Source organism: Salmo salar, chromosome 13 (genome assembly GCF_965601325.2).
Source record: "Salmo salar chromosome 13, fSalSal1, whole genome shotgun sequence".
Taxonomy (NCBI): domain Eukaryota; kingdom Metazoa; phylum Chordata; class Actinopteri; order Salmoniformes; family Salmonidae; genus Salmo; species Salmo salar.
Genome location: NC_138303.1, coordinates 33624843 through 33650677, shown reverse-complemented (window position 1 = coordinate 33650677; position 25835 = coordinate 33624843). Strand labels below are relative to the sequence as shown.

General features: G+C 43.0%; 1 protein-coding gene across 2 annotated transcripts in view; it reads left to right on the top strand.

Moving 5' to 3' along the window:
• The window catches only part of LOC106566890 (plexin-A1), a 280529-nt gene extending 255783 nt beyond the window's left edge, over window positions 1-24746 (top strand). Inside the window, exons 21-32 of one of the 2 annotated variants that reach the window (XM_014135443.3) lie at window positions 1215-1357; window positions 7106-7362; window positions 9613-9679; window positions 13705-13851; window positions 14062-14221; window positions 14305-14408; window positions 14526-14622; window positions 17185-17375; window positions 18029-18198; window positions 18307-18519; window positions 18774-18924; window positions 20976-24746. In XM_014135443.3, the coding sequence (XP_013990918.1) occupies window positions 1215-1357; window positions 7106-7362; window positions 9613-9679; window positions 13705-13851; window positions 14062-14221; window positions 14305-14408; window positions 14526-14622; window positions 17185-17375; window positions 18029-18198; window positions 18307-18519; window positions 18774-18924; window positions 20976-21071 (1796 nt within the window). In that variant the 3' untranslated portion in view covers window positions 21072-24746. Of the gene's footprint in view, window positions 1-1214; window positions 1373-7105; window positions 7363-9612; window positions 9680-13704; window positions 13852-14061; window positions 14222-14304; window positions 14409-14525; window positions 14623-17184; window positions 17376-18028; window positions 18199-18306; window positions 18520-18773; window positions 18925-20975 lie in introns of both variants that reach the window. The other variant, XM_014135442.3, reaches the window with a different exon arrangement.
• The last annotated feature ends 1089 nt before the right edge of the window (window positions 24747-25835 follow it).

Genomic DNA, 25835 nt, shown 5'->3' with positions numbered 1-25835 from the left:
ACTGAGTGCCACCAGGAAGTAGAGCGTTGCTGTGTCCCCGCCCCCTGCCCCGCCCCTCCTGCTGGAGACCCAGAAGGGCTATGCTACCCAGGTGATGGGGATGGGCGGGGCAGCAGACGGGGGGGCGGGCCTGGCTGCGGGGAGGTGGGCGTGTCCCACTAAGTGTCAGCCAGCAGGGGAGGGGAGGATGATAGGAGAGGTGGAGCTCAATGAGCCATGCTCTAAGGGCCATCAGAGAGCAGTGTAATCCAAACAAACAGACAGACAAAACTAACAGTCACACGGCTAATGGCCCATTAACAACATATTAGATGCTGCTGCAACTGTTGACGGGGAGACGATCTGCTGTGTAGTTTACTCTGCTGGATGTAATGGCTGCTTTGACTTGGTGCTTAGACACAACACACTCAATAGAATGAAGGATAACTATTTTATTTTGCCAATTGTTGGAAAGTCGAGACACAGCCAGACACATTCCCTGTCAACAGAATGTTTTATTATTCACATTATAACTTTGATAGTTATTTTATTTCTATGAATAATTGGCCCCATACTGAAAAGCCCATATATGCATGATAATAAAGCCGTAATTAACCTGTAGGAATCGTGCAGTCTGTATAATGTTTGAGTGGCTGCTAAACTGTATGTAGAAATGGTGAAGCCCTTACAGAAGGGGGAGCTTAGCAGTCTACTATAATCATCCCAGTGGACCTCACAGACCAATAACAGCTGGAGGAAATGATGCATGAAATGCATTGCTCCTTTATTAATTATCCACTCATCCAATTAATTGACTTTCTTTCCGATGAACTTTGTTTTATCTTTTTCTCTTTCCATTGTCTCTCCCCTTTTTTGTAACAGTTTATTTTCTTTCGTTTAGCACTTCTCTTGAATTTCCAAGAAGTATGGATTACATTCAAAACACAACAGAAGAATGAAATCAACCTTCTATTTACTTGCCTTTCCCTGTGTCTTTTTCTCTAAGCCAATCAGTGCACTATTGGTGTGGTGGTACATGTTTGCAGTTGACATTGATAATAATGTGCAACACACAGTTGTAACATTGGAATACACACACATAGAGTGTAATGAAGATACTGTTCTTCCAGAATCCCCTTCAATGTCCATTCTTACCCAGTGCAACTGGCTGTGCATCCCTGTGTTTAAGTGTCTACCTCTTAGTAAGGTAATTGTCTGTCTGTGTGTTCTCTCAGCCTTTGCAGAGTTGCAGACAGACATCCATGAGCTGACCCAGGAGCTGGACGGAGCGGGCATCCCCTTCCTTGAGTACAGGACCTACGCCATGCGAGTACTGTTCCCTGGCATCGAGGATCACCCCGTGCTCAAGGAGATGGAGGTACGGGTCAAGGAGGTACACCACCACTGCCACCGCAGCATGTAGAATAGAATATCTATACCACTATCTATGCTAATCTGTATCTATATCTAATATCCCACCCTCTAAATGTTAGATGAAACCTTTGTCTCACCAAAATCCCATGTTACAGCTCGGGAAGGTACAGAGGACAGGATGTATGTAACATGATATCATTTCATACAGCCAATCATTAAGCCGATGAAATGGTCATATGATATGGCTATAATCATTTCATATACAGTGGCCGCATCACATAGGAGCTTCTCTCTCTTCATGTATCAATGACGTTCCATATATATTTCAAATATGCTACTAGATCCCACCTGGTTCAGCATGAAATATATGCAAATGCCTGTTAGAATACAGTGTAGAGACTGTCTACCTCCCCGCCCTGTCAACCACAGGCTCTTCTAAAGGGGAGGGATTACATCTTTATTGTTATGTCCGGATTTCTTTCCCACTGAATTTCCCCTCAGGTCCCAGGCGTAATCAAGTGTCCATACACACGGCTCAATCCCTTATTGCTCTGTGTAGCTGCTCTCCCCAAAGCAACCTACAGTACCCAGCCTGCTCCCCCAGAGGCCCCAGAATTTCATTTAGCTCCACTGAGGAAAATTGAGGCACTTTATTAGGCCGTGTAGTGGAAGGAGGAGAGATTCTGTGAAGTCAGAGTGCATGGTGTACGGTATGGCAGTCCTCGATTGGCTACAGGACTAGATGTGTTTCAGAGTTATGAGGTCAGTCAAGGATCATGGGAGGCAGGCGGGTGGGGGGATGGAGCCAGGCGATTGGCTAATGGAGGAGGAAGTGTTTTTTCATAAAGACAGAGACAGTACTTTGATTTTATTTTCCTTTTATTAACACATACTGGGTGTTGTTTAGACATTATGCCGTAAGCCTTGCAGAATATACTAGATGTTTGTCTCCCTTTTTAACAGACACTACCCTTGTTTTTCTGAGCAGTTGCACTGCCCTGTCTATGTGAGAGAGTTAGAGTGAAGGATTGTGGGTTAGGTCTAGAGGGGGCCGTAGCATTGCTGATGAGAAGTGACAGATGCCAGCCTGTGGAACAGACTTCTGTCACCCAGCCACCCTCGGACGCACAGCACTGCACAGGCCCTCTACTTTCTACGCCCCAGTGCATCCTCCTTCCTCCTCCTCCTCCTCCTCCTACCGTTCTCTTTTCTCCTGTGCTCAGCTGACGACGTAGGGCAAATTGATCATAAGACATTTGAAGAAACATCTCCTAAGATAGAATGCACTGTACTTGTGCTTGTGACAATAAAACTTGAAACTTGAAAATGTACCTCAGGCTTTAAAAGCAGCTAAGGTCATGAATGTGAATCTAACAATGGCCTCATAGACCAAGATGTCATGTCTTGTATACAGTACATAGCCAAGCTCTAAATAATGCTTACATCATTTATTGTTGTGTTATTTACATTAGTCTTACTCCATGCATTTACATTATACCATTTACATTACCCCTACCCCACATAGAAATACTACAGTTTACTATAGAATACTACAGTACTTACTAGAATATGTAGTAAACTGTAGTATACTGTAGAATTCTATAGTAAATATTACAGTCCGCAAAAACACTACACTTCTGGCCCCTCTTTGGTCACTGTGTTAACTAACCTCCAGACGAGCTTCAATGCCATACAACTCTCCTTCCGTGGCCTCCAACTGCTCTTAAACGCAAGTAAAACTAAATGCATGCTATTCAATCGATCACTGCCCGCACCTGCTCGCCCGTCCAGCATCACTACTCTGGACGGCTCTGACTTAGAATACGTGGACAACTACAAATACCTGGGTGTCTGGTTAGACTGTAAACTCTCCTTCCAGACTCACATTAAGCATCTCCAATCCAAAATTAAATCTCATGCTGCCAAACATACCCTCGTAAAACTGACCATCCTACCGATCCTCGACTTCGGTGATGTCATCTATAAAATAGCCTCCAACACTCTACTCAACAAACTGGATGCAGTCTATCACAGTGCCATCCGTTTTGTCACCAAAGCCCCATACACTACCCACCATTGCAACCTGTACGTTCTCTTTGGTTGGGCCTTGCTTCATACTCGTTGCCAAACCCACTGGCTACAGGTTATCTACAAGTCTCTGCTAGGTAAAGCCCCGCCTTATCTCAGCTCACTGGTCACCATAGCAGCACCCACTCGTAGCACGCGCTCCAGCAGGTATATCTCACTGGTCACCCCCAAAGCCAATTCCTCCTTTGGTCGTCTTTCCTTCCAGTTCTCTGCTGCCAATGACTGGAACGAACTGCAAAAATCTCTGAAGCTGGAGACTCATATCTCCCTCACTAGCTAAAAGCCTGTTTAGGATAGGGGGCAGTATTTTCACGGCCGGATGAAAAAACGTACCCGATTTAAACTGGTTACTACTCTTGCCCAGAAACGAGAATATACATATTATTAGTAGATATGGCAGGCAAAAACCTGAGAAAATTCCAAGCAGGAAGTGGCCTGTCTGAGAATTTGTAGTTCGTCTTTTGATTCTCTAACGAATCTACAGTATCTGTGGGGTTACGTTGCACTTTCTAAGGCTTCCATTGGCTGTCTAAAGCCTTCAGAAAGCGGATTGAGCCGTCTCCTGTCTCTGGGCAGAGTATAGTAGCTCAGTTTCTCAGTGGTCTGCCTGGGGACAAAGAGATTGGATATGCGCATTCACGCGAGCACGCTGTTTTTTCTTTTCCTCTTTGAATGAATACACTATTGTCTGGTTGGAATATTATCGCTATTTTACGAGTAAAATACCATAAAAATTGATTTTAAACAGTGTTTGACATGCTTCTAAGTACGGTAATGGAACATTTGGAATTTTTTTTACTCGAAATGCACTCGCGCGTTACCCTTTGGATAGTGACCTGAACGCACGAACAAAACAGAGGTATTTGGACATAACTATGGATTATTTGAAACAAAAACAACATTTCTTGTGGAAGTAGCAGTCCTGGGAGTACATTCTGACGAAGATCAGCAAAGGTAATACAATATTTCTAATACTAATTCTGAGTTTAGTTTGCCCCGAACTTGGCGGGTGTCAAAATAGCTAGCCTGATGGCTGAGCTATGTACTCAGAATATTGAAAAATATGCTTTCGCCGAAAAGCTATTTTAAAATCTGACATAGCGATGGCATAAAGGAGTTCTGTATCTATAATTCTTAAAATAATTGTTATGTATTTTGTAAACATTTATGATGAGTAATTTTGTAAATTCACCGGAAGTTTTTGGTAGGAATACATGTTCTGAACATCACACGCCAATGTAAAAAGCTGTTTTTGGATATAAATATGAACTTGATTGAACAAAACATACATGTATTATATAACATAATGTCCTAGGAGTGTCATCTGATGAAGATCATCAAAGGTTAGTGCTTCCTTTAGCTGTGTTTTGGGTTTTTGTGACATATATGCTTGCTTGGAAAATGGCTGTGTGATTATTTTGGTCTATGTACTCTCCTAACATAATCTAATGTTTTGCTTTCGCTGTAAAGCCTTTTTGAAATCAGACAATGTGGTTAGATTAACGAGAGTCTTATCTTTAAAATGGTGTAAAATAGTCGTATGTTTGAAAAATTGAAATGATTGCATTTTGGAGGTTTTTGTATTTCGCGCCACGCTGTTCCATTGGATATTGGCTCGGTGTTCCGCTAGCGGAACGTCTGTCCTCAACAGGTTTTAAGCACCAGCTGTCAGAGCAGCTCACAGATCACTGCACCTGGACATAGCCCATCTGTAAACAGCCCATCTATCTACCTTCCTCATCCCCATACTGTATTTATTTATTTATCTTGCTCCTTTGCACCCCAGTATCTCTACTTGCACATTCATCTTCTGCTCATCTACAATTCCAGTATTTAATTGCTATATTGTAATTACTTCGCCACCATGGCCTATTTATTGCCTTAACTTACCTCATTTGCACTCACTGTAGATGGACTTTTTGTTTTCTTTTGTTCTACTGAATTATTGACTGTATGTTTTGTTTATTCCATGTGTAACTCCGTGTTGTTGTATGTGTCAAATTGCTATGCTTTATCTTGGCCAGGTCGCAGTTGCAAATGAGAACTTGTTCTCAACTAGCCTACCTGGTTAACCTCTTACATCTAGACGTTCCGCTAGCGGAACACCTGCTCCAATATCCAATGATAGGCGTGGCGCGAATTACAAAGTCCTCAAAAATCCAAAAACCTCCATTTTTCAAACATATGACTATTTTACACCATTTTAAATACAAGACTCTCCTTTATCTAACCACACTGTCCAATTTCAAAAAGGCTTTGCAGCGAAAGCAAAACATTAGATTATGTCAGCAGAGTACCCAGCCAGAAATAATCAGACACCCATTTTTCAAGCTAGCATATAATGTCACAAAAAACAAAACCACAGCTAAATGCAGCACTAACCTTTGATGATCTTCATCAGATGACACTCCTAGGACATTGTTATACAATACATGCATGTTTTGTTCAATCAAGTTCATATTTATATCAAAAACCAGCTTTTTACATTAGCATGTGACATTCAGAACTAGCATTCCCACCGAACACTTCCGGTGAATTTACTAAATTACTCACGATAAACGTTCACAAAAAACATAACAATTATTTAAAGAATTATAGATACAGAACTCCTTTATGCAATCGCTATGTCCGATTTTAAAATAACTTTTCGGTGAAAGCACATTTTGCAATATTCTGAGTAGATAGCCTGGCCATCACGGGCTAGCTATTTTGACACCCACCAAGTTTGGCCCTCACCAAACTCAGATTTACTATAAGAAAAATTGGATTACCTTTGCTGTTCTTCGTCAGAATGCACTCCCAGGACTTCGACTTCAATAACAAATGTTGGTTTGGTTCCAAATAATCCATAGTTATATCCAAATAGCGGCGTTTTGTTCGTGCGTTCAAGACACTATCCGAAGGGTAAAGAATGGTGACGCGGCCGGCGCGTTTCGTGACAAAAAATGTCTAAATATTCCATTACCGTACTTCGAAGCATGTCAAACGCTGTTTAAAATCAATTTTTATGCGATTTTTCTCGTAAAAAAGCGATAATATTCCGACCGGGAAACCCTGTTTTCGTTCAAAGACGAAAAAATAAAAACATGGAGTCGTCTCGTGCACGCGCCCCCAGTCTCATTGTTCTCAGATCGACCACTATCCAAATGCGCTACTGTTTTTCAGCCATGGCCTGCAAAGTCATCATTCAATGTTCTGGCGCCTTCTGAGAGCCTATGGGAGCGTTAGAAAATGTCACGTTTCAGCAGAGATCCCCTGTTTTGGATAGAGATGATCAAGAAGGCCAAGAAATAGTCAGAGAGGGCGCTTCCTGTTTGGAATCTTCTCAGGTTTTGCCCTGCCAAATGAGTTCTGTTATACTCACAGACACCATTCAAACAGTTTTAGAAACTTTGGGGTGTTTTCTATCCAAAGCTAATAATTATATGCATATTCTAGTTTCTGGGCAGGAGTAATAATCAGATTAAATCGGGTACGTTTTTTATCCGGCCGTGAAAATACTGCCCCCTATCCATAACAAGTTAAATAAAAGTTAAATTAAAAAATAAAAAATAAAAAATACTATAGTATTTTATCCATAGTGTACTGTAGTATTTTTTAATGTGGGGTACTCCACATAATTTACATTACATTTACAACACATGTGGATGTTGTTTCCTTATAGGTCCAGGCCAACCAGGAGAAGGCCTTGACCCTGTTTGGCCAGCTCCTCACCAAGAAGCACTTCCTGTTGACGTTCATCCGCACCCTGGAGGCGCAGCGCTCCTTCTCCATGCGTGACCGTGGCAACGTGGCGTCGCTCATCATGACAGCGCTGCAGGGGGAGATGGAGTACGCCACAGGGGTTCTCAAACAGCTTCTATCTGACCTCATCGACAAGAACCTGGAGAGCAAGAACCACCCCAAGCTGCTGCTGCGCCGGTGAGACGGACACATTCACACAATCACCCACTCGCGCAGTCGTCCGCTGACACACTCACTCATTTGTTGTAACCCACATTTCTTAACATACTGACTTGTGTACTACTGTTTAATAAATCATACTACTCTTACATACAGTGCATTCGGGAAGGTATTCAAACCCCTTGACTTTTTCCACATTTTGTTACTTTACAGCCTTATTCTAAAATGTATTAAATTAATTGTTTTCCTCGTCAATCTACACAAAATACCCCATAATGACAAAGCGAAAACAGGTTTTTAGAATTGTTTGCAAATGAATTAAAAGTAATAAACAGAAATACCTTATTTACATAAGTATTCAGACCCTTTGCTATGAGACTCGAAATTGAGCTCAGATGCATCCTGTTTCCATTGATCATCCTTGAGATGTTTCTACAACTTGACTGGAGTCCACCTGTGGTAAATTCAATTGATTGGACATTATTTGGAAAGGCACACACTTGTGTATATGAAGTCCCACAGTTGACAGTGCATGTCAGAGCAAAAACAAGCGTCACGTCTGGAGAAAACCTGGCACCATCCCTACGGTGAAGCATGGTGGTGGCAGCATCATGCTGTGGGGATGCTTTTCAGTGGCAGTGACTGGGAGACTAGTCAGGATTGAGAGAAAGATGAACAGAGCATAGTACAGAGAGATCCTTGATGAAAACCTGCTCTGGAGCGCTCAGGACCCCGGACTGGGGAGAAGGTTCACCTTCCTACAGGACAACGACCCTAAGCACACAGCCAAGACAATGCAGGAGTGGCTTCGGAACAAGTCTCTGAATGTCCTTGAGTGGCCCAGCCAGAGCACGGACTTGAACCAGATCGAACGTCTCTGGAGAGACCTGAAAATATGAATATTTATATAATGTGATATTTCAGTTTTTAATTTTTAATACATTTGCAAAAATGTCTAAAAAACAGTTTTTGCTTTGTCATTATAGGAGATTTTGTGTAGATTGATGAAGGAAAAAAACTATTACATTTATTTGAGAATAAGGCTGTAACGTAACAAAATGTGGAAAAAGTCAAGGGGTCTGAATACTTTCCCAATGCACTGTACACAGTAGTACATATTTTATTTCCGTATTCTCTCAAACAATATAGCCATTGGTGTAGTGGAGGGTAAATGCAAGTAAACACAGTTTAGCCACCTTTTTTTGCCCAACCGTTAACCACCTTTTGCAGAAAAATGCATTTAAAGTATAGGGAGCGTTACTTTTTTCACCATGACCGACGATCAGGGTTTACCCAATAATTGTTTTACCACTACATCACTGTATATAGCCAAACCAAGATGGAGGACTTAAACTCAAACAAAGGGCCAAATCAAAATCTTAGTTAAAGATGCACTGTGATGAAATCGCTACCACCATTCCCTGGTTGCAAAAATTCTAATAGTTCACCAAATTTCAGTTTATGTGACAAACAAGCAAGTACTGTATTGTGTAAAGAATCATTGTACCATCTAAACCACTGTGAATTTATTTTTCCATAAGCAAAAATATTGTATTTTCAGCTGTTTGAAGCTGGTGTACAAAACCGAAAATAAAAGGCACAAAAACGAAACTTAAGCACGGAAAGCATAGAAATAGCGCGCAGAACAGATCTACTGCTTCTTAGACTTGCTTTCAATGAGAATGACAGATCTATAACTCATATTTCTATGTGAATTTGGTCAGGTTGCCCAAAAAGTTACATATTGCAGCTTTAGGGGTGTTTTGTAGAAGTTTTCTTCCTATCACCCCTCCTTCCTGTGCCGCCTTTTAATTTAGATTAACTAGATAATTAAGGAGAGAAAGTTGCTTTTCTAGCTGCTGTAGGGGGAGGAGAAAGGGGAAAGGGAAAAGGAGCAAACTGTTTGCCTAGGTTTCCTCTCTGGATATTAGGATAAATAAATATAAATAAATGACAGTGGATTTTAATTGCTCCTCATCTGTGGGACATTTCAGGGGTCTTTGATCGTAGAGGCAACAGGTTTATGATTAACGAGAGAAGTTACCCAATTATGGTAATTGTCTGTTTTTAATGAAGATTGGTTGTTTGCTTTGAGAATAAAGTATTTGTTTTAAGACCTTTTCCCCTTATGAAAGTATCAGTATTAGTCTAAAACTAAAACTAGATTTATTCCTAGTTAGTTTTGAGGTAGAGCTGCAATTTCTTCTACTTGATAATTGAACTATCATGTCTGATTCATCCTCCTCTTGCCTTACGTTTCTCTGTTAGAACGGAGTCTGTTGCTGAGAAGATGCTGACCAACTGGTTCACTTTTCTCTTGTACAAGTTCCTAAAGGTAAGTCCACCATCAAACTGCCCTGACCAGATGAGTTACAGTAGCTGCTCTTCAGGAACCCCTCAACTCCACCACTCTCTCTCTTCTACCGATTAGAATTAGTTTTGTTTCCCCCCTTCCCTGTTTCTCATTATGGGTTAGTATTAGTTAGTTCACTATTAGTATTTTAGTCTGTTAAAGTCTCCAGCTAGAGGCATTTCTCTTTATTTCATTAGTTTGTTACGTTATTATGTATTTGACAGACATGTTCTTGCCTGCGGTCATTAGGAGCTTTGGGGGTGTGGCGTTCGACTGGTCCTCTCTTCACTCTCTTCTCACTCTCCCGCGCTCCCTCGTGGAAGAGTGTAAAATTACCCCCTAATGAAGCCGGGTGGTGGAAATAAAGATAATTTCATAGACAACCGTGTCGTAGCGAGGGCTAGGGAGTGATGTATGCGTGTTCCCTATCGTTAGCAGCTGTCTGGTTAATTAGCACAGATGCTAACAAGATGTTAACAGCATATGCAGGGAGAGAGAGGGAGAGTTGGGCTGCTGCATAAGAATCAGGAGAGGACACTGGAGGTGGAGACTTAGCTAGCTTCATGTCTCCATTCTCCCCCTCTAGCAGTTAGCTAGGCCCTGTCTCCACCTCTATCCCAGTTAGCAGTTAGCTAGCCCCTGTCTCCACCTCTATCCCAGTTAGCAGTTAGCTCGCCCCTGTCTCCACCTCTATCCCAGTTAGCAGTTAGCTAGCCCCTGTCTCCACCTCTATCCCAGTTAGCAGTTAGCTAGCCCCTGTCTCCACCTCTATCCCAGTTAGCAGTTAGCTCGCCCCTGTCTCCACCTCTATCCCAGTTAGCAGTTAGCTAGCCCCTGTCTCCACCTCTATCCCAGTTAGCAGTTAGCTAGCCCCTGTCTCCACCTCTATCCCAGTTAGCAGTTAGCTAGCCCCTGTCTCCTCCTCTATCCCAGTTAGCAGTTAGCTAGCCCCTGTGTCCACCTCTATCACAGTTAACAGTTAGCTAGCCCCTGTCTCCACCTCTATCCCAGTTAGCAGTTAGCTAGCCCCTGTCTTCACTCTCTCACAGTTAACTACCCACGGGCACAGACGTCAGTTCGACGTCTAGTTTTGATTTACATTTGGTTGGTTGTCAACTAATGTGAATTCAATGTGAAATCAACATGTCATTGGATTTAGGTGAAATTCCCTTACGTTGATGACTTTTTTCGAATCTAATCAGTTTTCCACATTGATTCAATGTCATCACATAGATTTTCTTTGTTTAAATGACGTGGAAACAATGTTGATTCAACCAGTTTATGCCCAGTGTGGAGCTTCAGTCTCAATGTCTGATCACCAACAACAATGAGACGGCCTATAGGGAGGAGGTCAGAGACCTGGCAGTGTGGTGCCAGGTCAACAACCTCTCCCTCAATGTGAGCAAGACAAAGGAGCTGATTGTGGACTACAGGATAAGGCGAGCCGAACAGGCCTCCATTAACATCGACGGGGCTGTAGTGGAGCGTCTAGGACCAAAAGGCTCCTTAACAGCTTCTACCCCCAAGCTATAAGACTGCTGAACAATTAATCAAATGGCCACCCAGACTATTTACATTGACCCCCCCCCCCCCCTTCATTTTTAGACACTCACTGTTTATTATCAATGCATAGTCACTTCACCCCCACCTACATGTACAAATTACCTCGACTAACCTGTACCCCCGCACATTGACTTGGTACCGGTGCCCCCTGTATATACAGTAGCCTCGTTATTGTTAATTTATTGTGTTATTTTTTGTTTGTTTGTTTATTTAGTCAATATTTTCTTAACTTTATTTCTTGAACTGCGTTGTTGGTTAAGGGCTTGTAAGTTAGCATTTCACAGTAAGGTCTACACCTGTTGTATTCGGCGCATGTGACAAATAACATTTGATTTCATTTCATTTAATTTGACGACTCAAACTAAATGATTCCGCAGCTTTATGTTCGCTACATACTCAGTCTGAGACTGCCATCAACGTTGTTTGTGGGGATGAGGGGGATTGTACAAAAAAATGTAATCAGCGATTGGATCGTCTCTAACCAATCAGCGGATCAATGCCAATTATGAATTTTGTAAACGCCGCTTTACCCATGTGTGTTCTGGCTCTGGCCCAACCAATTGGTTTCTGGGACCAATCAGAATGGTTAGAATGTGTTTGTGTTCTAGAAATCGTCAGGGAGGTACTCAGAACCAAACTCTTTGCGGAGAAGAAACTTCCTTGGTTAGTATATAGATCATCTTTGCTACTGCGGATATTTGGAAAAATATATATTTGGACAACTGCAAAGGTGTTGCTACAGCTCTCACTAATATTGCTGCCCTGAATTTAGCTGGGTTTAAGTACAGACTACTTTCTGGAGGACAATACCAGGCTCACTCACGTGTTTACATGTGTGGGTGAGGTGGGGCTAAGGCTTAAGAGGGTATGAATGATGCTGAATGGGTGTTAACAAAGAAGATCTCTCTTGGAAGTGTACAAATCTCATCAAATTCTTTCAAAGGGCATTTTCTCCTACTTCAGTGGGATAACAAGTGTATCAACATTTAAAGCAGCATTACTTGTCCATGTTTCCTCCAACCATGTTGAAATTCTGAGTTTGTACTTTTATAGAATACTAAAATAAATGCAAATCACTTGCATTTCATCTAAACCTTAATAGAGAAATCTGGATACTTATGCATGTGCGTATTTCTCACCTTCCGCTTGAAAGATATCAACTTTTTGATTGCTGATAAATGGTGGAGAGAGGGTGAGAGGGCAAGGAGTTCTGAGTGTGTTTTAAATTGGGAGAGATAAATGCTATGCCTATCAAGCACTTAGATCTCTCTCTCTCTTTCTCTCTCTCTCAATTCAATTTAAGGGCTTTATTGGTATGGGATGGGAAACATATGTTTACATTGCCAAAGCAAGTGAAATAGATAATAAACAAAAGTGAAATCAACAATAAAAATTAAAAGTAAACATTACACTTACAAAAGCTCTCTCTCTCTCTCTCTCTCTCTCTCTCTCTCTCTCTCTCTCTCTCTCTCTCTCTCTCTCTCTCTCTCTCTCTCTCTCTCTCTCCCTCGACTACAGCCCATGCATTTCTAACATGGTGAAGGGCTTCCTAAGCACTTCCTCTCAATCATTAACCTCGTATTAGTTTCAGCCTCAGTTGCCACCTGTCTGTCGTCTCTCTCACTCTGCTCTAAACTGTTTCTCTTTTTAAGAGGGGAGAGTTTTTCTTGGGTCTGAGCTGGGGGTAATGACACTATTGATTGGCAAGTGCCCATGATAGTGCAAACGCAGGAAACATTTATGTTAGACCACCCTAGTGCTCTGTCGATTAGGCCAGTGAGAAGATACAGGAGAATAGCATTGCCTCATTGGCAACAAATTTCATGTTCATATGCATACCTGTTTGATATACACTGAGTGTACAAAACATTAGGAACACCTGCTCTTTCCATGACAGAATGACCAGGTGAAAGCTATGATCCCTTATTGATGTCACCTGTTAAAATACACTTCAGTCAGTGTAGTGGAGGAGACAGGTTAAAGAAGGATTTTTAAGCCTTGAGACATGGATTGTGTATGTGTGCTATTCAGAGGGTGAATGGGCATTATAAAATATTTGAGTGCCTTTGAACAGGGTATAGTAGTAGGTGCCAGGTTCACCGGTTTGAGTCAAGAACTTCAACGCTGCTGGGTTTTTCACGCTCAACAGTTCACCGTGTGTATCCAGAATGGTCCACCACCCAAAAGACATCCAGCCAACTTGACACAACTGTGGAAACATTGGAGTCAACATGGACCAGTATTCCTTTGGAATGCTTTTGACACCTTGTAGTCCATGCCCCTCAATATTAGGAAGGTGTTCTTAGTGTTTTGTCCACTCAGTGTAGATACATTTGGTTGAGAAATTGCATTGTTGGAGCAGAATCCTGAAGGCCACTGGTCCCAAGCTTCAGCCTGTACCTGTCGCTGATGGTCTTTGTCCCTGTGTGTCCCTGTGTGTCCAGGAGTGTGCTGGGGAGCCTCTGTTCATGCTGTACTGTGCCATGAAGCAGCAGATGGAGAAGGGGCCTATAGACTCCATCACAGGAGAGGCACGCTACTCCCTCAGTGAGGACAAGCTCATCAGACAGCAGATTGACTACAAGACCCTGGTGAGTGCTGTCAAATATAACTATTTTATAGGACAATAAAGATATTTGATCAATTGTGTGATTTACCTTTGAGAAGGCAGTAAGGTCGGTAGGATCTGTCATTACCTCAGTGACTCTAATTAGTGCTTGATAACGCGATTCGAATACCTGCAAATGACAACTTATTTAACTAAGCTGAACCTAATTCCTGTCCCCTCCCTCCCCTGGCAGACTCTCCACTGTATGAACCCGGAGAATGAGAACGCTTCGGAGGTGACAGTGAAGGGGCTGAACTGTGACACCATCACCCAGGTGAAGGAGAAGCTGCTGGATGCAGTGTACAAGGGCAGCCCCTACTCCCAGAGACCCAAGGCTGGGGACATGGACCTGGGTAAGAACACCAGTGTTTAGTGACTGACTGTGTGTTTGTGTTTAGTGCCTGTCTCCGCTCTCATCCTCATCTTCTCTTCACAGAGTGGCGTCAGGGCAGGATGGCCAGAATCATCCTTCAGGATGAGGATGTCACCACCAAGATCGATAACGACTGGAAACGCCTCAACACACTGGCCCACTATCAGGTGAAGCAGAGGGCTGGAGTTGCCAGAGTGTGGTTTTATCTGTGCAAACAGAAAGTGCATGGAGTGATTGACAGGACAATGTTTACAAGACAGCCCTTTGTTTTTCCATCCTTGTAGGTGACGGACGGCTCAGTGATCGCTCTGGTACCAAAGCAGAACTCAGCCTACAACATATCCAACTCCTCTACCTTCACCAAGTCTCTCAGCAGATATGGTGAGTCTCTCTTTCTCCTTTCTTTTTCTTTCAATCTCTCTCCCAATCTCTGTCTTTCGCCCTCTGTATGTCTTTATTGATAGTAGGCTAGATTTGACTCAGCCTCTGTGAATAGAGAGAACCATAGATCCACCACTATCAAGCCTACGCCATTTCAGAGGTATTTCCACCATCTAGGAAATAACAGGCATTACATCAGACATCTCACTCCTCCTGCCAGAGACTGAAGACCAATAGCTAACACAGACACACCTCTGAACACAGCCTCAGCTGTACACCACAACAGTGTAACCAGCTCTCTGGCAAAAGCCTGAGGGCTTTCACGTTTGTTGTTGTTTTCCCTTCTCTCTCTCCTCAAGTGTGTCTGTGTGTTAAGGGGTTACGATAGCAACGCTGACAGGCCAGTGAAAGCCAGGCTGGTTTGTTAGTCCACAGAGAGGATAGCCAAGCCCTGGCTGTTGTAAAAGCAGAGGTAAACATCCACCACTCCCCCAGAAGCCAAAGAACATGATTGTCATGAAATTTACAGGCACTCAAGCAGCAGTAGCAACAGCAGCAGCAGCAGTAGTAGTAGTAGTAGCAGCCTCATGATGAATGTCCAATAGAAGTAGGAGTACAGTACTATTGGCTGCTGGTAGAGTGGCTACAGTGGAGAGAATGTTCTGGTGTGAACAAGCTGATACTGGGGGTTGACAAGGTCATTGGCACGGAGACCAATCTTAGTCACACTGGTTCCGTTTTCCTTTAGTTTCATCACTGGTTTTAACACCTCCACTAGAAATACGTGTAGCAGGAGTTAGTCTCTGGTTCGCTGTTTAAATACTACAGGGCCCATATTTACAAAGTGTCTCCGAGTATGAATGCTGATCTAGGATCAGGTCCCCCCTGTTATTCATTATGATTTAGAAGGCAAAACGTATTCCTACTCTGAGACGCTTCGTGAATACAGGCCAAGTTCTCTGTAGAATGAATTGGGTATATTCAGGTCACTGCTCTTATTCCCCATAAGAAACAACAAACCAAGAAGCACTGACCCACATTGGTTTAGCAGTGTTTCCAGCACCATCTCTCTGTGTCATTGAGTCTCTGAGCTTCACTTCCCTCATCCTCTCACCCTGAAAGCCAGCGTGATATCCCTGCGCTCAGACACTCAGAAGGCCCCAGTGTCACTCTATCATTCAGGCAGAATGATAGTTTTTTTCTTCCTCCGTCCTGTCATCCCTCCCTCCATACACCTGCATTCTGGCCACCCTACCTCCTCTCCAGGCAGCGTCCCTCCCTCCCTTGCTGGCTGCCACTGCAGCAGGCTCGCTGATAAGGAACACGGCAGATAGGCATCTTTTTGGTCTCCCGTAATGAAGTTTGACACTCACACCATTAATAATGAAGCAGTGCATGGAGGCAGGTGGCCCCCGGGAGGAGACGAGTGGGGGGAGACAGAAACTCACACAATGGAGCCTGTACAGCCTGACTCATACATTACCACAGGAAGGGAGGATATTGGTATTGTGTATGGGTTTCTATTATATCCACCACTCTAACATTATGGGTCATTTGGGGTGGGGAGAGGAGAGGGAGGGGAGGGGAGGGGGATGAGATGGAGATGGAAGGGCTGGTGTAAAAACATGCTGAAGAAGATAAGACAGAAAGCAGATTCTCTATCCTATCTCCTCTCTCGGCCATGGCACAATGAAGACGAGGCACGCCATTTTTCTTCTCCCACTTTGCTAATTAGTTATAGTCTGCCAATTGAGCGTAATGAGTTAGCCATCTCTCCTCGCTCCTTAGTTGAGGCCTAATCATTTTTCTCACCATCCATCCACCTCTCTGACGTACAAAATGAGTTTTTACAATAGGAGAGGCTACAGGGATCTGTTGTCTTGCTCATTAAAATGTTCTCTCCATCTCCGAGGTCAGGTCCCAGTGGATTATGGGTTGTGACCTTGTGACAGACAGACTGATACTCTGCTCCTCACGCTGGCACAGTCTTTGTTCTGGCTGGATGACGGCCAGATATAGACAGCCCATAGAGCCATTTCTTCACCAGACTAAATATGTTTGTTTTCTCTTTTATGTTTGTACACTATGCACAGCACTTTGACCTGAAATGTGTGATTAAACAAGTGTGTCACAGCTGGAAGTTCGCACAACACAATAGCACATGGAACCATCAACATTAAACCAGTTGATAGTGATAGAGCTGACGTCATCTACATATTCCTATGGAAAACTCCCGATGGTGCATGAAGCTGGAAGTATTTCAATTTGAAGCGTTCCATATTGCTGAATTGTGATTGTAATTTACATAGGCTTTCTAGGCAAGACCAGAGCTTTTGGCACCGCTAAGTTGCTACGCAGTAGCCGACCAGCCGAGTTTGTGTTTTCACACTCCACACTGGGGGCCTGCATGAAACCAGGGAGTCAGCCTGGTGTTCTGTTCTGGTCATCCTGTTCCATTGACCCATATAGACCTCTGCATTGCGTGTTCCTGATGAACCTGCCTTTCTCCTGATGGCCTTGTCTTTGTCCTGATGTTCCTATCTCTCTCTTGCCTCTGTCCAGAGAGCATGTTGCGAACAGCCAGCAGTCCAGACAGTCTGCGCTCCCGCACCCCCATGATCACCCCTGACCTGGAGAGTGGTACCAAGCTGTGGCACCTGGTCAAGAACCACGACCACTCTGACCAGCGCGAGGGTGACCGCGGCAGCAAGATGGTCTCTGAGATCTATCTGACCCGTCTGCTCGCCACCAAGGTAAGATTACATAGACACCAGACCACACCTACATAAATAACAAGTACTGTTGATGAGAGGTCAACTTTAACATCTGACTGTTGAGTAAGTCATTGTAATGCTGTCCATATATCAAGAGTTTTTCCTGGGGGAACTATCTTCTTTGGTAGTCCCTTGTTGTGCTTGTTTCTACTAAATGACTAAAATGTAAACAGCTCAGCCTCCATTACAGCATTCTTCTGGGGTCCCTCAGCCAATTCCCTGTTAACGGGTCTGCCTGCCTGCCTGCCTGCCTGCCTGCCTGCCTGCCCCTCTCCTCTCCTCTAGCTGCCTCAGAGCTCATTGTTTCGCTCCTAATTGTAGGGAAAGAAAAAACATGGAAATTAGACGCTGTTTACAAGCCTATTGGGTGGTCAGAAAAAGATAGATAAATATAAAGCTGGGATAAGAGAAGGGAAAATAGCAGGAGACGAGTCATTTGTTGTGGGATTGAGTGTTTTGTGGCGCATGATGCAGAGAAGCGAATGGAATTCATATAGCTCACATAGGTCTGTCTGGTAAGCTAGCATGTCTCAGCACTTTGATCTTGGAAGAGCAGAATGTAGCGTCCTCTCCACAGCCACTCCCCCTTAATGGGAGAAATGAATCTCTCCTCTCATCCCTACTGTCCTCAGGGTACGTTGCAGAAGTTTGTGGACGACCTGTTTGAGACCATCTTCAGCACGGCCCACCGCGGCAGCGCCCTGCCTCTCGCCATCAAGTACATGTTTGACTTCCTGGACGAGCAGGCCGACAAACACTCCATATCAGACTCAGACGTACGGCACACCTGGAAGAGCAATTGGTGAGACACATTACAGAACAAATGGCAATGGTTTGGTTGGCTGTTTCTTCTCTGTGTGTGTATTTGGTTTATGGTATCCATCGTCTCATGATAACGCTCTCGTCCCAGCCTCCCGCTGCGTTTCTGGGTGAACGTGATCAAGAACCCCCAGTTTGTGTTTGACATCCATAAGAACAGCATCACAGACGCCTGTCTGTCTGTGGTGGCCCAGACCTTCATGGACTCCTGCTCCACCTCAGAACACAAGCTGGGCAAAGACTCGCCCTCCAACAAGCTGCTCTACGCCAAGGATATTCCTAACTACAAGAACTGGGTGGAGAGGTATGAATGACAGAGAGCTCAACTGCCTTCTAGTTTGTAAGATTGTCCATTTCAATGCTTCCATTTCCAAAAGATATAGTCTGCACCCAGTGTTTTAACAGTTGGTGAAATTAGATTAGATGAATGTTGTTGACAAGTACTTGATTGAGGCCTTGACTTTTTCATCGCAGTCCTTCACGTACACAACTAAAGAGGTGTCCTCTCCAGTCCAGGATGCTAACCCCCTCCCTCTCTGCTCCCGTCCTGTCCTGCAGGTACTACTCCGACATCTCCCGTATGCCGGTCATCAGTGACCAGGATATGAGTGCCTACCTGGCTGAACAGTCCCGGCTGCACCTCAGCCAGTTCAACAGCATGAGTGCCCTGCATGAGATCTACTCCTACATCGTCAAGTACAAAGATGAGGTGAGTCACCGGTATATTATGAAGCTATTGCAATATAAATCGTAGACATTATGATAGTTTAATAATATAGATATCTAATGTATTTTATAAATATATATTAGTTACAGCATGAAGAGATCAGAGTAGAATAGCCATTGGTTCTGTATGTTAACATAGGGGTGAGACTCTTTGTATGTGCCCTCTACTTTTCATGATGAATGAATGTGGGCATTCTAATTCAATTAGAAGATAACTGAGTATGCATCCGTAAATGCATGCAGCTATTTAAGTAATTAAAGTACATATTTTGAAACTAATGGACCACATTGGATTTGTGTTTTATTCATTCTCCCATGTGCTATCCTTCCGGGGAGTTCATTAACACACTATATTCCATGTGCATGAATTTATTTCTCCACCAAAATAGACTGACTAATCATTCTTGAAATGTTGCTTATGCATTGAGGCAGGGCCAGTATAGTGTAGCTACTCCATGTAGGAGATGTGAATGAGACTGTACTCTGAGTGCTAATTCTCAGAGAGCTGAGAAGAGCCTGGAAAGGGCTAAAGTCAGTGAGTCACGGAGACTGGGCTGTGGAACTGGAGAGATAATGAGGCAATGCAGAAGCAGAAGCTCCCTCCACTCTATCTGCTTCATCCGCTCTCAGCCATTAGGACAGACAGCCAGCCAGCGAGGGAGGAAGGCAGTGCTAGGATAGCTACTGTACTGTACTCACTCTAAGAGAGTGTCTGCCGTGGCCTTCAAAAACACGTAAACAATGTTTGTCTGTCTGCTCAGACAATTCTTCCTACCTTGTTGGTTATAGTGCATTGACTGTGTGCTGTGAGAGGTTCAGGCAGCCTCTCTGCTTGCCTTTTCAAAGGGCATGGAGGGAAAGAGCATGGTGGTGGAAGTGAGGGGGGTATATTCAGTCATCTCCACTCAGCATCACACCCTATCTCTACCCCCCTCCCTCTCCCCTCATCTCTCAGCAGTGCTGGTTCCTGTGTCTGAGGCAACAGCTGCAGCTTCCTCTATTTAAGCAGCCGCTCCCATTCATTAAGGCTTATTATCCAGATGCGGGCGGCTGCAGGGTCCTCCTCTCGCCCTCCTCATCCATCACAGCAGCACTAACACACGGGGCATTAGCAGGCCATTATGCATTCTCCTGTATGAGTCCCTAACAGCTAGTATACAGCTACCTATCACTAATGGACCCACCAGCACCTCCTCTTCCAGTTCCCATAATGCCATAGTACATACAGCTCCCCTCGCAGCTTCCATCGTTATCCGCCTGTTTAATGATAATGTTCTTCTATGCAATGTCATGTAGTAGACATTCAACTTTCCATACAGAGGTAAACTATGGATGTCACTCTGCCTCTGTTTCCTTGTATATTTCTTCAATATTCATGAGTAAACAGCTGTATAGTGTTTGTAGGGAAAGATATCAACTGTTTGTATGCTTCTACATGAAAGTCTTTGGTATTGTAAATACCAATAAATAGCCTACTCATGCCACCATCACGGCATGTTTGCTTCAACAGCTGTTTAAAAACTGACAGATGTGTTGATAGACTTTACACAGACTTACAGATGTTCTGATAGACTTTACAGACTTACAGATGTTCTGATAGACTTTACACACACGTACAGATGCTCTGATAGACTTTACACAGACTAACAGATGTTCTGATAGACTTTACACAGACTTACAGATGTTCTGATAGACTTTACACAGACGTACAGATGTTCTGAAATAAGACTTTACACAGACGTCCAGATGTTCTGATAAACTTTACACAGACTTACAGATGTTCTGAAAGACTTTACACAGACGTACAGATGTTCTGAAATAAGACTTTACACAGACGTACAGATGTTCTGATAAACTTTACACAGACTTACAGATGTTCTGATAGACTTTACACAGACTTACAGATGTTCTGATAGACTTTCTCTGTCAGTGGTTCACCCTGCTGATCTATTGACTAATCTCCCACTCTCCTTCTCTTCTTTCTCCCTCTTTCCTCTCTTCTTTCTCCTCCTCTCCTCTCTCCTCTCTCCCCAGATCCTGTCTGCGCTGCAGAAGGACGAACAGTCTCGTAGGCAGAGACTGCGCAGTAAGCTGGAGCAGGTCATCGACACCATGGCCCTGGCCAGCTGAGGAACGGCCCGCCACTGAGGGTCGGAGAGGGTAGCAGCTAGGCCTTCTCTCACTGACCCCAGCTCCTAACCCCAACACAACGCGTAAGGACTGCAAGGACACAAGCAGTACACTGGAGACCCACCAGAGTTAGGCCTGGGCCTCTGCCCATCCAAACAACCCCTCATTTATAAACACTTAACGTCTGTCTGTCGCCCCGAGAAAGTGTCTTATCATCGCGGTCTTCATCACTGGTTTCAGTTTGTCTTCCGTGTTGATTATCTACCCACATACAGGACAGGGACTGTGAAGCAGCTGGCTAAAGAGGCCAGGATATATATATATAAGGGGGGCTATGAAGAAAGGACTTCATTTATAAAGGCCCCCCCCATGGACGCTTCTGACATGTCAGCAGTCTATCATCAGAGACTTCATCAACTTTCATGGACGTCGGTTTGGTTTTCAGATCCATTTTATTTCTATTTGGTTGATTTAGTTGTTGATCTTGTGTTTAACAACTGCCTACTCTCTCCGTTGGTGTGCCACTTGTGTTACTGCTGAATTTGCACAATTTACAAAAAAGCTAAATCAAAAGAAGAGGATATAAATATAGATATATAGATATATAAATACAACTTCATTTTTAAAGAAACAAATGGAAATAGTCAAAAGTTTTCCATTTTAATGTACAAAATACTTTGAAAGAGAAGGATTTGATATTTCAAAGACTGAACTATGAAACCTTGTCCTGTGCCATGTTTTATTTAAATGTTGTTTAGTGCAAAGACTTTCTTTAGATAAAATGTGTTATGATTCAAATGTTGTCATGCCTAGTGACTGAAGGTGAGAGTAAAGTAAAAAAAAAAAACAGTTAAATGACAAAAAAATTGTAGAAGCAAGTCAACAAATCGTTAGGTCTTGGGGCGTTTCCTGTCTTGGGAGAACATTTGTTTTAATGGTACTGGAAAGGACTGTATTTTATTCCTGTATTTAATACAACCAGTGATATTGTGGCTTTTAGAAAAACCAAAGGCTTGTTTTTTTTTTAATACAACTCAGAGAAAAACAGCCTCCTGTGTTAGCCGACAACCTCACATTCACAGCCACCTGAGTGAGCAGCCCTCCTGGTTGCATCCACCACCATGCACGCCTCTGTGCACAGGCTCCGGACCACAGCAAACTTAGATTACTTTTGTTCTGGGACCTCAAGGTTTTTTGGGAGGCAAGTAACATGACTTAAAGTACTGTGATATTATGGACTCTGCTGTACCACAAAAGTCAGACTCCACAGAAGGATTCATTGGGCTTAGCGCCATGCTAAATGTAGCAAAGGTTTAATTCACCCACTACCCTTTCAAAGCCTTCCTGAAGTTTTCCCGCTGTCCCCTTCCCTCAGATAGATCACTGTTAGACTATCCTACAGACTGTCATGGTGGACACTGAGGTAGAGGTTTGCACACCAAGATGAGAGGAGTTTTTAGGTAAAGCTTTGAGTGAAGAGTAATCCCTCCTGATTTTAGCCCCTCATGCATTGTCATTCTAGTGAATTCAACATTCAACAGTTCTATTTTATTGCAATTAAAAAGATGGTTTAATTTTTGTTGTTGGTGTGGTGAAAGTTGTATGAGTTGTTTTCTTTGTACTCTGCAGAAACCATACATTGTTTGTGCTAGCAGAGTAGACTCTCCCAGGGTTTCCCTTAAGTTCCATAACGGCATCTGGGACGAGCGTCATTCAAAAGTAAAAAGAGGACTTTTGAAGCACCAAGGAAGTCTCTTTTCTTCGTTTTTTAGTCTGCTGTGAAGATGAAAAAACAGCGACAAATATTTTGAAATGCAAACATCTGTGATGTAACAAGATAATGAAATGTAGCTCAATCTGTGTGTTTTTTAACTGGCGGATGGTTTTTGTTTCCTCAGAAACCGGATACCTTTGTGAAATGCATTGTCTCCCTTTAATATGTTGCATCGATTCCCTTTCGGTCAATGTCCTCTGAGATTAAAGGAGATATGGAGGAAAAACAAACCAGATAAATGTTTGAGAAACCTCTGAAATATTTAGGTCAGTTCTCGGGTGAGAGCCATGTGAATCACACAGGCTAGAGTTGTGATATGTAACCTTGGGCCATCTGCCCATCCAGCTATCCTACATCAGGCTTCAACAAAGATGGTGGGATTTAATGAAAATGAAAAGCATTTTCTCTGTTTATTTATTTATAATTTTTCAGTTTGAAATGGGAGCAGGTCTCAATAACACATGATATATTTGGTTAGACATTTCAGAAAAGATATGGATATGTTTTATTCTTCTTAGTGTCCTGCAGGGCTCTTACTCCCATCTTTCTCTCTCTGTCATTCTCCAATATCAACTCCCTCTAGTCTCTACTCTCCATCCCAGTCCTGTCCTAGTGTTGGCAACTCAATAAAGGTACTCCTATACGGTACACCCCACCCTTCCACCAATCCCTCGCTCCCCTCCCAACCAAACACAAAAGTCTGGACTGTATGTATGTATTGTACTCTTTACTTGATATCTGAGAGCAGAGCGTATGGAGTAGTTTATGAAATTCAACTTAAACAGGGTTATCTGCTGGTTACTGGTTTTTCCCATACCAAGAGAAGGCCTCTCGTAGTGCAGGATCGGTATTGACTTGACCACTATTCTGTTCCTTCACCCTATTGTGATGATTTGTGACGGTTCTGCTCTGTCACTGTTCTTCTGTTAAGCATATTTTATTACCTGATTGTCTCCCTTATTTGTTTAGTGGATGGAAAATGTTTCTGTGTGCTGCCTCCCTCCCGCCACACACAAGCTAGGCTTTGATGACTGTGATTGTAAAACAGCTAGTTGCATTACAAAGTCTCCAGGGGGTTCTCCTGCTTTGATGTCCTTTTGCTCCTCTGTTATTTAAGTGGAAGATTTTTGGATGGTGATGATCAGCATCTTGGCGGGATTATGGATTAATGTGGTAATCTGTAACGTTACTCTATAGAGTATGAAACAAGTTATATTGTAAGTACTGGGGCAGTTGGTCTCTCATGTTATGTTTTGTGTGGTTGTTATTTCATTTTACTATGCCACTTGTTGTGTAAAGATGAAAAGAAAGAGACTCCTCTACAGAACTCCTTTGAAGTAGTCTCTACTTATCTTTTGTTGTTGTGTCTGTCTGCCATTGCGAGTTGGGTGGAAGACGGAGAGGAAAGCCAGAGGGAGTGATCCAGATGCTGTTGATGAACACAGAGCTTTCACTTTGCACATAGTGCCTTGTCAGCTGCCCCCCTTCCCATAACCCTCTATGACCCCTCCATTACCCACAATCCACCACCTGACCATGCCCACTCATACCACTGTCACAGGTTTCACCCTCTGCCACTGAACAACTTCTATCCTTGTCCTCCCGATTCCCTCGTTTGGTTTGTTTTGGCATATTGGAAAGCAGTTCCTTTTTCAAAGTAAATTTAAAAAGGCTTAGGATCAAACATAAAAATATCTAGACACAGATTTAAGAGAAAATAGAAACTAAAGAGTTGTAATACTTTCTGAATTCTGATACCTTTTTAAGAGTTTCAGATTTGAAGCAACTGTGACAGGTTGGCTGTTTCACGCTCGTGTAAATATTCTGCTCTTTCCTATTTTGCAGATTTATTACTTGTAAATAAACACGCATCAAGGAGAGATTAAACTTTTTTTGCAAAATCTGTTGTCTGTCTTGTTTTTTTCTGTCTTGCTCTTAGAAATTAGTTCAGCACCCAAGGTATTACAGACAGGCATATACCTTGAAAGTACTATGGCGTTAGTTCATATGCATCTCTAAAGCATTGCAGAATGCAACAGATTTCCTGCCTTTTTCTAGTTGTCCATCAGTGCGACAATGGTGATGGTAATGATTCTCTCTATCTCCTCCTTCAACTCAATGAGCCCGTTTGTTCCTAGCACATGGCCACCTGCCTAATTCTATTACTCCCATAAATTCCCATCAACACCAGAATTACCCAATGATTACAAGTCCACTGAATCCTTAAATGATGCTGTCTGAAACAAATGTTCACTTAGCAGTAATGGTGTGATATATTGTATCATACTGTTGAAATGATCAGATCACCATTTCTTTTACCGGTGCTGTATCATGTACAGTATTGTATTATCATTCTGTTCTCTCTTTCCAGAAATCTCAACGTATCGCCTGGCCTTAGGAATCTCTCTCTCTCTTCCTCTCTCGCGCTCTCATTCAAATGAAATCAAATCAAATTGTGTTTGTCACATGCGCCGAATACAACAGGTGTAGACCTTACAGTGAAATGCTTACTTACAAGCCCTTAACCAACAACGCTTTAATACGTTTTTAAGAAAAAAGAAAAAAAACTGTTAAGTAAAAATAGATAAGTAAAAAATAGAAAAATAAAAGTAACAAATAAGCAGCAGTAAAATAACAATAGCGAGGCTATTATCAGGGGGTACCGGTACAGAGTCAATGTGCGGTACAGAGTCAATGTGCGGGGGCACCGGGTAGTCGAGGTAATTGAGGTAATATGTACATGTAGGTAGAGTTAAAGTGACTATGCATAGATAATAAACAGAGTAGCAGCAGCGTAAAAGAGGGGTCTGGGTAGCCCTTTGATTAGTTGTTCAGTAGTCTTATGGCTTGGGGGTAGAAGCTGTTATGAAGCCTTTTGGACCTAGATTTGACTCTCTGGTACCGTTTACCATGCGGTAGCAGAGAGAACAGTCTATGACTAGGGTGGCTGGAGTCTTTGACAATCTTTAGGGCCTTCCTCTGACACCACC